This window comes from Sebastes umbrosus, chromosome 18 (assembly GCF_015220745.1).
Source record: "Sebastes umbrosus isolate fSebUmb1 chromosome 18, fSebUmb1.pri, whole genome shotgun sequence".
Lineage (NCBI taxonomy): Eukaryota > Metazoa > Chordata > Actinopteri > Perciformes > Sebastidae > Sebastes > Sebastes umbrosus.
In genome coordinates, this window is record NC_051286.1 from 5,457,374 (window position 1) to 5,473,611 (window position 16,238).

Here is a 16,238-nt window from a genome sequence, read left to right on the forward strand (position 1 = left end):
ATAAAATAAAGTAAAATAAATATAAATAGGTAGATAGATAGAAGTAAAAGAATGATGGCTAAAAGGATGATGTTTAATATGATGATGGATAAAAAGATGATGTTTTAAAAGAGAATGATAGACGAGAAAGGATGATGTGGTTGTATGTGGGCGTGGTGGGCGTGGTGGGCCTGGTGGGGGTGGAGCCCACCAGGCTTTTTTCTTTTAACACATTTCCGCAAAGTTTCCAATCTGCTGCTGCTCCTTCAGCTGTCAGGACGTAGAAAACTTTATAACAATGAGTGATATCAAACCAAACGACTCAGCTCCAGCTGAAGAGGAGAAAGACTCGGCTGCAGCCAAAGCTTTCCCTGACAACCTCAAAACAAACAAACCCAGACCTGTAAGGATTGCTGAAAAGTTTTATGAGCTTGTGCACATACTTATTTGCATACTTCTTGCATGTTTGTTTTCATCCACTTCCAGCCCAAACCCCAGTATGCTGTCACCGTAGCCGTTTCGTCTCGGACCCTGTTCAACCAGCTGGCAGAGAGGAAGATCTACGAGGAAGAGGGAGTAGAGAAGTACGTGGCTTATCATGTGGAGCACGAAAACGAGCCTCTGATGCCCGGAGCTTCTTTCCCCTTCGTCAAGGTAGGAAGGCCTGTTTGAACCATGCATTGAACCATTTGCATGCCTGTCTCTGTCGGTAGGGCGTGGTGCCTGAAGAGCCTGTTGCTTCACCTGCTCTATGCCAGTTAATGACGGTGTCCACACCAGGAAAAACTTGCTTGGCAAAAAACTCCTCCAACCTTGATCCACATCTGGAGTCCAGTTTTAGTGCTCACAGACACACAGCTGTAATGTTACACCCATAGGGCCACACCTCAGTCAGGTATTTGGATTTTGGCACAGTGAAGGAACTGGCCTTCTACCTCCGAGAGGTCAAGGCCCAGTTACGTGCTGGTTAATCTTGTGTGACAAAGAGATTTTCCAAACAGACGGGTTAAAGCATAATAATACAATTTATTCCGAACAATTAATGTTGCATAAGTAAAAATAAAAGAGTTTACAGATATCTGGATCCAATCAACATGTCCCTGACAACATACAGTGCATGGGTCAGTTCGTGAAGTCTGAACCCCGAGCTATCCCTGATCCAGCGTTTTTATGGTTTACACAATATCAATAGTCATGAGCTTATGGCACGTGATGTTTCTGCTGCATATCTTCTTCTTTGTTTCTCCTTCTGACTCCTTTCTCTCCTTGACCTTACAAAAAGAACAGAGCATGCAGTTCCCGCGTGCCTCCCTGTCCTCGCAAACACTTCATGCACAACAAATCCAACAATCAGGTTATTGCAGGTCATTGTAAGCACTTTTGTACATAATAAATCCAACAGACCCTCTTTTGAACTTAACTAAGTTCACCTACAGATAATGTTACATACAGATATATTTATTATAAGCATAGATAATGTTACGTACAGATGTATTAATTATAAGCATCATCACACAACCTCTTCAGGGTCAACATCCATTCTATTTTGGATCACCATCAGTGACGTAGGAGCCATTTGTTCAGCTAGTCCGGCAATTGCATCACGGGTTAGATTAGTCAAACGGAGAACATTATAGTGGATGTAGTTAATGCGGTCAACATTTTTGTTAGGAGTGATAGGGATCAGAGCACTTATTATAGGTATGTTTTCAAAACCTGCAGCTATTTGGTCAGCTAGTTTATATTCATTAGGGAAGCTACCTCACTACATCATTCTTTATAATCTTGGTTTAGCCTTCCCCCCCTTGTAGCCCACTCCTTCCACCCTGCTTCTGAGTGAAAGCATTGTCTATTGTTAAAGAGTTGCTTGTGATTAGCCAGTTTTAGCAGAGTGCAGAGGCGAGGATGATAAGTAATGTATCTAAACTAGTACAGTCTGTGCTTTCCCAGGTTATTCAGATTTATCTGAGTACACAAACTCTACACAAGGGTCATGGTATTTTCTCTCACATTCCCTAAAACATTTAAAATACATGACAAATCACATGAAGAAAGTTTGTACAGAAGAACGAGGACAAGAGAGGTAAACACAAATGCTACAGCAAACGCTACTAGCAGTTTGCCGTACTGCATGATGCTTCTAGTTTGTTTTCCTGCGCGCAACTGAAAAACTTTTATCTGGGTGATCCTATTTTATACTGGTTTGGGAAAGGAAGTGAAATTTCTCTCTGGTGGATTCTCCCCACCCCTGGTTCCTCTTTTTATCTATTTTAGCATTTATTCTAAGCAACAAGTTTTAATACAATGTGATATATAATGTTTTTCAAAAACCACCTAGATGAGTCCACCTAAACAACCATGTTAGCCTGATTTAACTGTAAATACAGGCAAGACCTTGTAACCTTCTTTCCCTTATGTGTATCTCATCACAGTCACAGTTTATACAGTATATGAAAAATAAAAAATTATACGTGACCCTCTTTTCACGTAGCCTGGGCTCCTTGTGGGGCTGCCTCCTCTGCTTCAGGTCCTGTCCTGCTGCTGGAGCACTGTGTTAGGTGCCACCAGTTGAGTCCTTTTCCTGCGAGCTGCACAGCTGTTGCAGTTCTGGCCAGAACCTTGTGTGGGCCTGTCCAACGTGGCTCCGACCACTTCCTCTTTAACACCTTCAACCAAAGGTGTTCCGGGGGTCCGGGGTCAGGTCCTGGAACGTCCTCTGTGACAGGGGTGACAGGTTTGTCACCTGTATAGGAGAGAGCTGACACAAGAGCATTAACCTTCAAATAGTATGGTCTGTAACCGAGGTCAGGAAGGGGAGAGGGGTTTTGGGACGGCCCTGGGAAAGGTCGGCCACACGTAAGTTCAAATGGTGTGAGTCCTGTTGACCGATTGACCGAGGCTCTGATGCCTATCAGTGCAATGGGCAGGGCTTCAGTCCAAGGAAGCTTAGTTGTGCGAACGATTTTTAGCAGCTTTAGCTTGATGGTCTGATTAGCCCGTTCAACTTTTCCCTGCGATTGTGGGCGGTACACAGTGCCAAATTTGTGTTTTAGTCCCAGAGCCTTTTCAACAGATTGCAGGTCTTTATTTTTGAAATGTGAACCATTATCTGACCTGATCAATTTAGGAAACCCATGTTTCGGAATGTACTCATTCACCAGACATTTAATGACTGATTTTGCGTCCTCTTTTCCCGTAGGGTAGGCCTCAACCCAACGTGAAAATGCGTCCACAATTACTAGGAGGAATCTTTTCCCCCCAGCCCTTACTCCCATATCTGTAAAATCCATAAAGATTTCCTGTCCCGGGGCAGTGGGAGAAGGATGTTTTCCTGCCCTAGGAGTGATGGTAGGTCTGATGTTACATGTACTACATACGTCACACTTAGTCAAGAAGTCAGTTATAGTAGCATGTTTCCGGGGAATCCACCAGTGGCAGAGATCTCGTAACATCTGTTTGTGGCTTTTATGGTCAAGTCCATGAGTCTGAGTCAATATTGAGGACATCCAACAGGGGGGCATAACTATTTGATCTCCGTTATACCATATACCATCAAACTGTTCTATAGCTCCCTTATCTTCCCAGATGGTTTGTTCTGCTGCTGTGGCAGATTCTTGAGCTTGTATGATGGAGAAATCAGTTATCTCAGAACCGAGATCTGCTGTGGTCATGACCATCATAGTAGGTAAATACCCTGCCGCCTTTTTAGCGGCTGCATCCGCTGCTTCGTTTCCTATACTTTCTAAGTCAGTGCCCTGACTGTGTCCTTTCACTTTGATCACAGCTACCCTCTGTGGTAACTGGATTGCTTCCAACAACTCTTTCATCAACTCCTCATGAGCCATAGGTTTATTCTGACTAGTCTTAAAACCCGCTTGCACCCAGCCAGACATATCTCTGTGAATTGCATTGCACACATACGCAGAGTCTGTGAAAATATTCACTGCCTTCCCTTCCGCTAACCGCAGAGCACAAACTACAGCCGTAAGTTCTGCTGCCTGAGCAGATTGTTTCCCATCAAGAGGACCGTGATCGAGAGTACATGGTTCCTCTTTTGCTGTATTCATAGACACCACAGCATAACCTGCTTTTAACCCTTCGGTGGGATGACGGAAACAGCAACCATCTGTAAATAAGCTAAGGTCAGTTTCCGTTAAAGGGGAGTTTTCTAAGTCCAGCCTTAGTTTTACAAAGGGCAGCGATTTGTCTGCACAGAAGTGCTTCTCGCCATCAGTCATATTGTCAGCCATATTACAGCCCTCATGTACAAAGGAGATGTGTGGTTTCGAGAGTACTTGTAAGATCTTGGTCTGTCTGAGGGGGGTGAGAGTGAAACAGGAGGAGGTGACATATGTTACAGTACTGTGAGAGGTCAGAATCTGTAGAGGATGGTGCATGACTATATGACCTACTTTGTCTACAATTTTTGCCAGAGCAGCTGCATATCTGACACAGGGGCTGGCTCTCTGTTCTTGTGTATCTAGCAAAATGCTACAATAGTACAATACATTCCTATCTCCTCTGTGTTTCTGATATAAGACACCATGAGCTGTACTAAGCTGCTCTGAGACATCCAGATGGAATGGTTGAGAGTAATCTGGGAGAGCGAGTGCTGCGGCCTCTGCCATTTCCTGCTTGAGGCGGATAAACACCTCCTCGGCCTCTGTAGACCATTCTAACTTAGCGGTGAGATTTCTCATTCCAGCCATGGTTACCATTTGTCTGAGTAACTGAGTGTCGCCTGCATAGTTAGGGATGTATTGTCTTGAATACCCAGTCAGCCCTAAGAATGATAACATCTCTTTTACTGTCTGTGGTTTCGGATGGTGGAGTATAGAGTCACGATGAGCTGGAGACATTGCGGTGCCCTTTGCTGACACTATTCTACCTAGGAACGAAACTTGTGCGCGGCAACACTGAAGTTTTTCCTTTGAGACTTTGTAACCGTAGTTATGTAACCTCAATAATAATGCATGGGTTAGTGACAGGCATACCTCAGCCGAGGGTGCGGCCACTAACAAGTCATCTACATATTGTACAATAAAACACCCCTCAGGGAGTTCAAGGCCGGCCAAGTGATTTCTCAAAGTTTCATTAAAAATAGAGGGGGAGAGTATAAACCCCTGTGGTAACACGTTATATGTCAGCCTTTGGCCTTCATATGTAAATGAGAAAATGTCCTGTAAATGATCTGCTAAGGGCAGGCAAAAGAAGGCGTTAGCCAAATCTATACATGTGAAAGATGTATGGGCTGGGGTGAGCATCGAGAGAGCAGAGTGGGGGTTCGGTACTGGTGTAACAGGAGTCAAAACCAGGTCATTGATGGCTCTTAAATCATGAGCCATTCTGTATGAGCCGGAGGGTTTGATTACTGGCAAAATGGGAGTGTTCCACTGAGAGTAAGATTTTCTTAATACTCCCGCCTTTATCAGTCCTTCAATCGTAGGAGAGATACCCTGGGCTGCTTCCACTTTATGCTTATACTGAGGTCTCCAGATAGGGCAGTAAGTCTTCATCTCGAAAGTTACCGGTTCCATGCTGCACCTGCCAACATCAAAGGGGCCCGTAGACCACAGTGAGGAAGGGAGAGTTGCCAACATGGAAGTGGCTCCTTCACCATCTAACATCTCCCTACCGTGGTGGCGTGTTAGTAACTCATGTTTGCAAAGACCTGACACTGCATTGTAAAAGGAGAGTCTATATATGTTAGAGGATGGTGAGATTGAAACCCCCAAAAGGGAAGTGGGAACCCAGTCTGTCAGAGCGACTGCTGCTTTAACCATGGGGCCTAAGTCTTTAGCCTGATGTTTTGGAGCTATGGCTAGGGACACATGGGGAACAGCTTCTTCTGACATGCGATACCATTGTTCTTGTGCTGGGGTTAGTTTTACTGCGGCTGCTACTCCTGCTGGTGCTATATAAACATCTCTTACCCCTATCCCCCAGGTTGTATCTAACAGGTTCTGTTGGAACTCATCTTGATACGTAAGATCATTATTTCTGTCATAATTCAGAGTGCAGTGGGGAGGATCGGGAACAGGGAGGTAAGGGTGTAGAGCCCTAATCCATGGTTGCCACATGTTGTAAAAGTCAATCAGAGGGTTTCTGTCGGCTAGCAGGGCCCAATATATGTCCGCACAGGGTGGTGGGGCATCAGGTGAGGTATCAGGACTCAACATGCACATGCGATCAGCACTGGAGGGCGAGGAGCACACCATTTTTTCTCCTCCGGGGAAACTCACTATCACAGCTTCTGGTGAACAATGTACAGAAGCCCCCAGTGCTGCCAAAACATCTCTTCCCAGGAGATCACGTGGACAATCAGGTGCATACAAAAAAGGGTGCTCCATCACCTGTCTCCCAAGCCGGACAGGAAGGGGAACAGTAAAAGGCAGTCTTTGTTCAGTGCCGGAAAATCCCAAAACGGAAACATAGTGAGAGGAAAGGGAACACATAGGTTCAGCTAAGGTGGAATAACGTGCTCCCGTATCCACCATGAACCATCTTCGTTTTCCGTTCACTGTCAACTGGAGACAGGGCTCTGCCAGCCCCTGTCCCTCCATCTCCGTCGGGCACCCCTATGGGAACATTCCTGGTGTATATGGACCAGGTGGAGGTCCCTGCGCAGAGTACCCGCTGTATGCCTGCATTGGAGCTAGCTGTTGGTTTGGTGGAGTCTGTATTGGTGGCTGATATGACTGCTGTGAAGGCCATCTCATCTGCTGTTGTTGTTTCTGAGGACAGTCACGTGCCCAGTAATCTGGGTTTCCGCAGATGTTACAACTGCCTCCTCTTGGTTGGGCATACCCCCTCCCCCTGCTTCCTCCTCCTCTCCCTCTGCTTCTATTCCGGCCTTGATGATAAGGGGGCCGCTGATATGAGGGCTGCTGAAAAGGCACATGATACTGGGGTGGATATGTAGCCTGTGGCTGGCCCTGCAGTGGATAAGGATTCTGTGGCGGGGCTGGAGCTGGTGTTACAATTTGAGCCATCTGGGTATCTTTTTCTTTCCCTCCCTTTTTTTTTATCTGTCGCACGAGTCCGTGCATCTGCCAACTGTAATTTAGTCAACTGAGCTACCATCTCTTTTAATGACTCACTTTCCTCTTCCTCCTCCTTGGTTTCTGCATCCTGATGATGACAGAAATGTGTTTCCCATCTTGATGATTTTGCCCCTGCCATATCTGGATTCTCTTCCATCTTTCTCTTGACTCCTTCCGGAGCATGTTTTAACAGAGCTAGTCTGAACAGAGACTGCTGTGTGTCTTTATCTGGGTTCACCCCCGTAGCCCCCACCCACTCTGTCTTTGCTCTTTCTATGAACGTGCGTCCACTCTCCCCGTTCTTAATCTTAAACACCAAGCTGTGAAGCTTACCCGCTGGTATGGGATACTTTTGTCTAATAGCATTACCAAAAGAGGTAGCGTAGGGGTTAAGGGGGCTTCTATCTGACACCTGGACTGTTCCGGCCGCTGTTTCTAATTCTTTCAGTGCCCAGGCCGAAACCGAGAAACCCAAAATAGCCCTGAGATCACCCATAGCTAAAGTCTTCCCTCGGGTCTTGTTATACAGGCTCGTGAGCCACACTCCCCCTCCCTCTTGAATTCCTGGGAGGAGCTCACTCAGTGCTTGAATGTCACCTAAAGTGAATGGCTGATACTCGTCTCTACCGTTGTTTTTGGCGACAATGGGAAACATGCCAACGCACTGACTCAACTGTTTGTCACCTTTGTCTTCGTACTTTCCATAAACTTTACGTGACCTAGTTTTGGGGGGTGTATATGGTGTCGCCTCTTCGTCCCCACCCTCCCGTCTCCAATGTATCCCTCTTTTGGAGTGCGTTCTCATGGTTCCCTCTATAGTGACAGGAATGTTTTTATCTTCATCCTCATCACTCTCCTCTACTGCTCCACCATCCTCGTCATCAGTGTCCTCATCTACCTCTCCACTAGTTGGAACATCCTGATACTCTGCACGGGATGTCTCTGTGTCTCTCTGTATCCAATCACTTATGTCTGGACTCTCTGTGTGGGGTTTAGGGGTAGGTTGAGCTCTCCTTTTTACGTCTCTATTACGCAAGTCTGGTGGTAACAAGGCTTGTCTTAACCTGAACTGTTCAGCCTGATCTCTCAGTTCTTCCCTTAGCCTGTCTATTTCTCTGGCTACATCAGACCCACTACCCGCCTCTGAGGCTGAACCTGCTCCTTGTTCTCTTTCTATTTCCTCTTCTAATTCCAAAGTACCACCTAACACTTGAAACAATGGTGCCATAACTTTGTTTGTATGATCACTGTCCCGTGGGGTTGGTACCGGACTAGGGGTAGGAGGAGGATAAGGAGGGGGGTTGGGATGTGGGCCAGGTGGGTACTGCTGATGGAGTGACATGTAATGTGGAGGCTGGCTAGTATGTGGGTTTGGAGGTGGGGGAGGTGCGCTAGGAATGGGTGAGGGATTCACTAGTGGTTTTGCTTCAGCGGTTTCTGCGTGGGTGGCTTTCGTCTGGCTGCCTAAGGCTGACAGTGCAGCCATCTGTATCACATTATATTTTACCAATATACTTGCCAACTCGTCTTCTTCCTTCCTCAATTTCCTCCTTACAAACATATTTCCCTTTTCTTTGTCTTCTCTTGCTTGCAGCAGCTTTCTATGAACCACCTGTATTAATGCTCTCATTACTGGCATAAATTTGGCTTCACTTCCCGTGGCTGGAAAATGCCCTTCCTTCACTGTCATGTTATACCACTCATCTAGGTCTTCAGTCTCTTTATTTCTAGTCTTGGGATCAAATGTACAGATTACATTGGTCCTGACTTTAGCCCATTGCTGTCCAAATGATAAACGGGGAGGCCCACAGCCACCCCGTTCCTCACAGTCTTTGTCAAATTCTCCGTCCATTCTGTCCAGTACTATTTCACACAGGTTTATTCAGTTTATGACAGTAACTAGATTCAGAGTAAATGGGTCGCTATGCCCCTCGCTGTGATCCTACCAACATAAGCTTCTACTGGACACTTTGATGTTCCAGCGATGTTGGCCCAGTATCAACAGTAAGTTTTAATTTTCCTCTGAATACTAGTTATTAATGTACACTCATACAGTTTTTATTACTAAACGGGCAGCTTTCCTCCTCTTAGTCTTTACCAAAAGGGCAGCTTGCTCCCCTAAATTAATTCAGCTTTCCTCCTTTTAGTTCTACTAAAAGGGCAGCTTTAATTCAGCTTTCCTCCTTTTAGCTTTACTAAAAGGGCAGCTTTAATTCAGCTTTCCTCCTTTTAGCTTTACTAAAAGGGCAGCTTTAATTCAGCTTTCCTCCTTTTGGATTTACCAAAAGGGCAGCTTTAATTCAGCTTTCCTCCTCTTGGATTTACCAAAAGGGCAGCTTTAATTCAGCTTTCCTCCTCTTGGATTTACCAAAAGGGCAGCTTTAATTCAGCTTTCCTCCTCTTGGATTTACCAAAAGGGCAGCTTTAATTCAGCTTTCCTCCTTTTGGATTTACCAAAAGGGCAGCTTTAATTCAGCTTTCCTGCTCTTGGATTTACCAAAAGGGCAGCTTTAATTCAGCTTTCCTCCTCTTGGATTTACCAAAAGGGCAGCTTTAATTCAGCTTTCCTCCTTTTGGATTTACCAAAAGGGCAGCTTTAATTCAGCTTTCCTCCTTTTGGATTTACCAAAAGGGCAGCTTTAATTGAGAAAGTCTTTACTCCTGCAACATTTATCACTACAAAGGAGATTCAGCACAACAAGAGAGATAATTTAGAGTAAGCCAATATGCAGAGTTCGATAAAACAGGTTCTGCTCACCTTTAAGATTTCAGGGATCCCTTTCTCTCTCTCGCCGGTCTGTCCGTCCTTTGGACACGCTTCTCAATGCCGAAGATCACGTCGGGGTCACCAATTGAAGGAACTGGCCTTTTACCTCCGAGAGGCCAAGGCCCAGTTACGTGCTGGTTGATCTTGTGTGACAAAGAGATTTTCCAAACAGATGGGTTAAAGCATAATAATACAATTTATTCCGAATAATTAAATGTTGCACAAGTAAAAATAAAAGAGTTTACAGATATATCTGGATCCAACCTACATGTCCCTGACGACATACAATGCATGGGTCAGTTCGTGAAGTCTGAACCCCGAGCTCTCCCTGATCCAGTCTTTTATGGTTTACACAATATCAATAGTCATGAGGTGTGACGCGTGATGCCTCTGCTGCATTCCTCCTTCCTCGTTATCACCTTCTGGCTCCGTCCTCATGACCTTGGAACATAAAACATCATCTGCCACACTCCCCTCTTTTCTCACCCTTGACTCTATTCACAAAACATCCAATAGTGAGGCCTTTGTATGCATTTTTAGAGTATAATAAATCCAACAGATATTGTAGAGTATAATAAATCCAACAGTAAGTAGCTGTGTAATAAACGGGATAATGTACAGCTAGCGGGTCATTGTTGTGAAATAAACCACAACAGGGCTATGCAGCACCCCTGATGCAAATTTCACAACAATGTTGTACATTATCCCTTACTTAAAGACAAAGTAATCCAGACTTCCCCCTGCTGATTATTATGTACAGTGCCAGGAGACAAAATATGGGAAATCCTTATCAAACAATCTTTGCTTTCAAAACTGATTTGCTCTTCTTGAAATGCAGTCGCACAGGTCATGAAGTCACACCATTCTTCAGCCAGAAAATCAACATTTTTAGGATTTTTTTTTAAAGGATGAAGGAGGCATTGATCACTTTATATCTAACATCCAGGCAGGTTTACATTCGGTAACAGGTCTGTGTCCTTTTGTTACTGAGTAATTAGATAACAGCCGACGAATACAAGATTATTTTACAGTGACAGGGTGCAATCACTCTTCTCTGGATGTTCCTCTATTATTCCAATTTGCTGAACACTTTCAAGAGTGGTCTGATGAACACCAGGCCTGCACAATCACAGGCTCTGACTGGACATCAATCCACCTTTATAGACCTTTTCATTGCCAGTCTGTTGCAAGGGAAACAGCTTTGGTCCAACTACTGCATTAACATACATTGCAACAGGAAATACAACATTTAGAATGTTTATGCTGATAAAATTTTGGCCTATATATACTGTAGATATATATATACTGTATATATACTGTGTGTATATATATATATATATACATATATATATATATATGCAGGCGTTTGTGGTTTATACAGCACATTCCTCTGTTTCATTGTTGTTTTAATGCCTTGATGTTCTCTTTTAAAAGCTTAACTGAAAGAAAGCTTTGGTTTTATGTTGTAATGTTTGTTTTGTAACGTCACTCTTGACGCAACATCCTGTCTTTTGATGTAATAAAAGCAATCCGTCCTCTCACACAGGCGTTGATGACTGTCAACGCTCGACTGAGGGAGCTCTACCCGGACAGCGACGAGCTGTTTGACATCGTCTTAATGACTAACAACCATGCCCAAGTGGGAGTGCGCCTCATAAACAGCATTAATCACTACGGTACGCTGCGTCTTAATCCAGACATTGTTGATTGGTTAGCACGGCGGCGGCGGCTGCGGCTCGCCTGCTGCAGCAACAAGCATAATCAGTCTAGTAATTACACACAAGAAGTGAAGAGGAGCTTTTATAGTGTAATTAAAATGGGACTTCTTTCTTTGCACACCTCCAACTTGCTTTTCTACTTTCAGATTTGACCATAGACAGATTCTGTATGACCGGAGGGAAAAATCCCATAGGCTACCTGAAGGCCTACATGACCAACCTGTACCTCTCCAAGAATGCAGAGAAAGTCACAGAGGCCATAGAGGAAGGTGAGTGATGCTGCTGCTGGATTATATAATCCTCATTTCTATCACACACACACACACACACATACACACACACACACACACACGCACACACACACACACACACACACACTTGCATGTTGACTCATTCATGCTGTTGAGGGAAACCTCGACCCCTCGCTGTGCAGCAAGACGGAGCTGGTTGGAGACAGCCTGTGATTTATGGCTCCCTGTCGTCCAAATGCACACAAAACAAACAAAATATGAAACACTGGCTTTCAGATGTAAAGCTGGAATTAAGAAAAGTTTGATAATCGATTAAACTCGCTTATCAAGCAAGGTTTCTAATCATTTGCAGGTTCTAAATGTGAGGATTTGCTGCTTTTATCTGTTTTGTATCACTGTGAATTGAATATCTGTGGGGTTTTTGACTATTGGTCGGTCAAAACAAAAACTTTTGGCTCTGAGAAATTGTGACGGGAAGGCATATGATGTATTCTATGTAAGGGATAATACATATAGTACAGCGAGCCGGTCATTGTTGTGAAATAAACCCCAACCAGTTGATGCGGCGATGGACCCCAATGGGAAGGGGTTTATTTCACAACAATGACCCGCTAGTTGTACATTTGAATCTCTTCATTGAAAGACAGAGTAATCAAACCTAACATGGAAGTTAAAACAATGTAAATAAAACAGGAAGTTGAAAATGCCTGCAGCTGTGAGGTATCAAATTTTCTCCATGAAACATAGCGATGAAAGCATATTTAACCCTTTCCCTCCCCTCCTTCAGGCATCGCTGCAGCCACAGTGTTTTGCGCAGAGAAGGAGACCAACTTGAGCGACACTGAGCTGAGAGTGGCATTTGATGGCGATGCTGTCCTCTTCTCTGACGAGTCGGAGATCATCGTAAAGCAACACGGCCTGGACACTTTCTTTGAGCACGAGAAGGAGTTTGAGAACAAACCTCTCGCTCAGGTAACTGATGGTTGTTTCTGTGTACTTAAACATCTCTGTGTGCAGACTGTTTATACAGAATATACCATATACAAAAATAGCCTTATATTGATCTTCATGTTTATAAGGAAGTTGTTATCCAATGCTGGTCCTTCCTCTCTAATCACAGCTATGATCAAGCAATCAGGTCCTAACCTTAATTACCATGGTTACCAAACAGTTAAGATAGGATATACAAGTTAAGTTTCTGTAATACGGCCCCTGCTCTGCTGGCATCGGGCATCATTTTTGTCCTTGTGCGCCCTTGTGTGTTTGTGGGCATTTCGTTTTTCTCTACTTATCTGTCCCTGTGTTCCTTTTTTCAAACCATGTTAAATTAACTTTGTCTCTTTCAGGGTCCCTTAAAGTGTTTCCTGGAGGCTCTGGGGAAGCTCCAGAGAAAATTCTACACCGAGAACCAGCGCAATAACTGTCCCATCCGAACCTTCCTGGTGACGGCCCGAGGCGCCGCCAGCTCCGGGGCTCGCGTCCTGAAGACTCTCCGCACCTGGGGCCTGGAGATCGACGAGGCGTTCTTCCTGGCCGGCGCTCCCAAAGGGCCGCTGCTGCAGAAAATAAAGCCGCACATCTACTTCGACGACCAGATGTTCCACATCAAGGGGGCCAAAGAAATGGGAACCATATCTGCTCACGTCCCCTACGGGATCGGACAGAAGTACCACAAGGGGAAACTCATCGAGCAGCCCGAGAAAAAGTAACAACCTTAAACTGGTTAAAATGTGAAACATCCACTACGTTGTCCCCTGCATAGGAAGAGATTTCTCATGAATGCAATATTTTATTTTGGAGCAAAATGATCGGTTAAAAGAATAACAGTAAATTTAGAGGATTTAAGTAAATAATTGGTAATGCCGTCTACAAAACGTCCTACTTTTTGGGGTTTTATAAAATATTTCTACGGTTTCCATTAGGATGGGGTGTTATTGATGAGTGGGGGAAACAAGAGTTACACTAGGTGCCACACACCGTTTCACTTAATAATGTTCTGGAAGAGAAACACTTGGTTCATTAATCTATCGGGGCCTTTTAACCGTACTATCTATGCACCTGTTTACCTTTTAAGAGGGCTATTTTTTCTCATTTGCATTTGGGTTTATGTCATTTTCTTTACACTTTTATACATCACCTGTTTATTTTATTTATCTTAGATAGGGAACAGGAATCACGGAGCATTCTGGGGCACTTTGCCATTTTTGGAGGGAAGCGTACAGAGCTGCGGTAGCTGTTCGATTTGTCCCGTTTACAAACGGGTGTGTGTATGACATTAAGATCTACAAGCCAAATGCCAACTACACAACCATCTGGACAAAGATAAGTTAATGTTATGCTAACTGAATACTAACAAAACGTCGGCTAATACTGCATATTTAATCTACCGGTATCTTGCAAAATGCAACCCGTAACGTTAGCCAACCTTTGTGTCCGACTGTGTTCTGTATATACTACAATTCGGCTTTTGAATCTTATTCACAGTGCAGTGTTTCGTTTCATCTTTTGACACTGTGCAGTAAACAGCCAGCAGATGGACCTCTTATGGTACGTGTCCACAGCCTCCGTCCTTTCCACGCTTCCCATTCATTGTCTATGTCAGCAGCCGTGCATGGTGCGCGCGATTCGAGAGACGGGGCGTCTCGTTGGCCGCTCCTCATTTGCATAAAGTTGAGGTCTAGGCTACTTTATGCAAAACACGTGCAACCTCTGGAAATTTTAAACTAAGCTTTGTCGCTCCAAAATAAAGACAGATTTACCAACTGCATGGCTTATTTTGAAATGTTTTCAGAAACACATTTCGGTGAACTATTTTCGTCGTATAAGAGAAGAAAGTTTCCTAAAGGAGCCGCCATGTTGGTTCCGGTTTGAAAGCTGGGAGCAGCAGCCCACGAGGGAAAGCCTTCGTCCAATCAGGTGCCGAGTATCTAGTGGCAGCCCATCAAGCGTCCAATGCTGGGAAGCGAGGCGTTCCCTCGCGATAAAAAACGCCCCTGTGGACACGTACCATCACCCTTTAACCTCCAAAAATGTCCGACTTGCTGTCGGTGTTGTCACATTCCCATTCCCTATCAGTCCTTGGCATATTGACCAGAGTGGGAGAATGTATCTGCTGTAGTAGCTGTTTTTTTTTGCATTGGCTCTTTTAGAGACTTGAAATTCACCAGCCAGGTAAAAATGGGCAATTCCAACTCAATATTCCCAACATTTTGCTGTCTGGTATAAATTTAACACATTTAATGGAACATATTAAAATCAGCTATTAGTTTTAAAGGGACATTTATAAGGATTGAATGTCTGTGGCTTATAGGAAACACTGATGCTGTTTTACTTTGTTAGTCTTTGTTGTTGATGCGCACAAACGTCATAAAACTTTTTATATTTTTCTTCAAACTTTTATACTCATGACTTGTTTATGCTTTTACACTGTATCCGGATATCAGGTAGCACACTGTAACCACACCTTTCTGTCACATTATAGTGTTTTTACATAGGAATGAATACCTATAATGCGTATGTTTGCAGATTGCATTTTATGTATTTCATATTGCAAAATTATGTTTAAGTTACACTTGTTTGTAAATTTTCATATCATATCTGGTAACATATCCTCAGTGCCAGATCATGTGATGTTTTGCATTGATTGTACTCATGTTCACAATAACATGTTTGCACCATTTTTCACTTTTCTATACTCTGATTTATATCTAATATCTTTAAGTGTTGAGTGCAAAGGAATAAAGGAGCGTGGAGGAACCACAGTGGCTGTCAGTGGTGGAAAGTAATTGAGTAAATTTACTCACAGTTTTGAGGTGCTTCTACTTTGCTTGAGTATTTCCATTTTACGCTACTTAATACTTCTAATATGCTATATTTCAGAGGGAAATATGGTAATGTTTAAGAGCTACATTAAACCTGCAGTGGGTAGAGATGGAGCAAATATGATTTAAAAAAGTTATTTTTATAAAACGGTCATTATATCCTGACATTAGTGCACGATACAGATAAACTAAAAAAAATCACGTGCCTCTGTGTCCTGGCATCTGCAAGATTTCACAGACCGGAGGAAAACAACCAATCAGAGCCGAGCTGGAGCCTTGTTGTCTATATATAATAATATATATCAGTCACAGGAGACACTTTACTTTTCATATGTTATGCATTTGGCTGATAATGCTTCTCTACTTTTTAATTTTGAATGCGGGTCTTTTACTTTTATAATGTTGTATTGATACTTTTACTTAAGTAAAGGATCTGGGTACCACTGTTCTTTATACATCTCTGCAGTAGATGGTGCTGTTTTGCTGTAATTGTCCACCTGCTCCATCGCCCTACAGCCTGTTGTTTGGCAAGGGCTCACTTCCCTTGAAAGTAAACCAGCTGAGGTCAAAGTTCAGCAAAAAGAGTGGAGCAACCACCAAAGAAAGCCCACTTTTACATTTTCTATATTAATAATATCTGAGGTTTATCCTTCTTGGAC

The 16,238-nt window shown here is 43.7% G+C and overlaps 1 protein-coding gene across 1 annotated transcript; it reads left to right on the top strand.

The window, feature by feature from the left end:
• The first annotated feature begins 249 nt into the window (after positions 1 to 249).
• On the top strand, positions 250 to 15,529 carry LOC119477087 (cytosolic 5'-nucleotidase 1A-like). The gene is made up of 6 exons (XM_037750949.1): positions 250 to 382; positions 466 to 633; positions 11,336 to 11,465; positions 11,654 to 11,776; positions 12,546 to 12,730; positions 13,105 to 15,529. Exons 1-6 carry the CDS (start codon positions 278 to 280, stop codon positions 13,465 to 13,467), a joined length of 1,074 nt encoding a protein of 357 aa, XP_037606877.1. The 5' UTR covers positions 250 to 277; the 3' UTR covers positions 13,468 to 15,529.
• Positions 15,530 to 16,238: the final 709 nt, after the last annotated feature.

What these genes read in the sequence shown, in the direction of transcription:
- LOC119477087 (XM_037750949.1), top strand. Translation starts at nt 278, where the DNA reads ATGAGTGATATCAAACCAAACGACTCAGCTCCAGCTGAAGAGGAGAAA. An exon ending in AAACAGCATTAATCACTACG is followed by an intron (nt 11,466 to 11,653) that starts GTACGCTGCGTC and finishes TTCTACTTTCAG; the next exon opens with ATTTGACCATAGACAGATTC. An exon ending in CACAGAGGCCATAGAGGAAG is followed by an intron (nt 11,777 to 12,545) that starts GTGAGTGATGCT and finishes CCCCTCCTTCAG; the next exon opens with GCATCGCTGCAGCCACAGTG.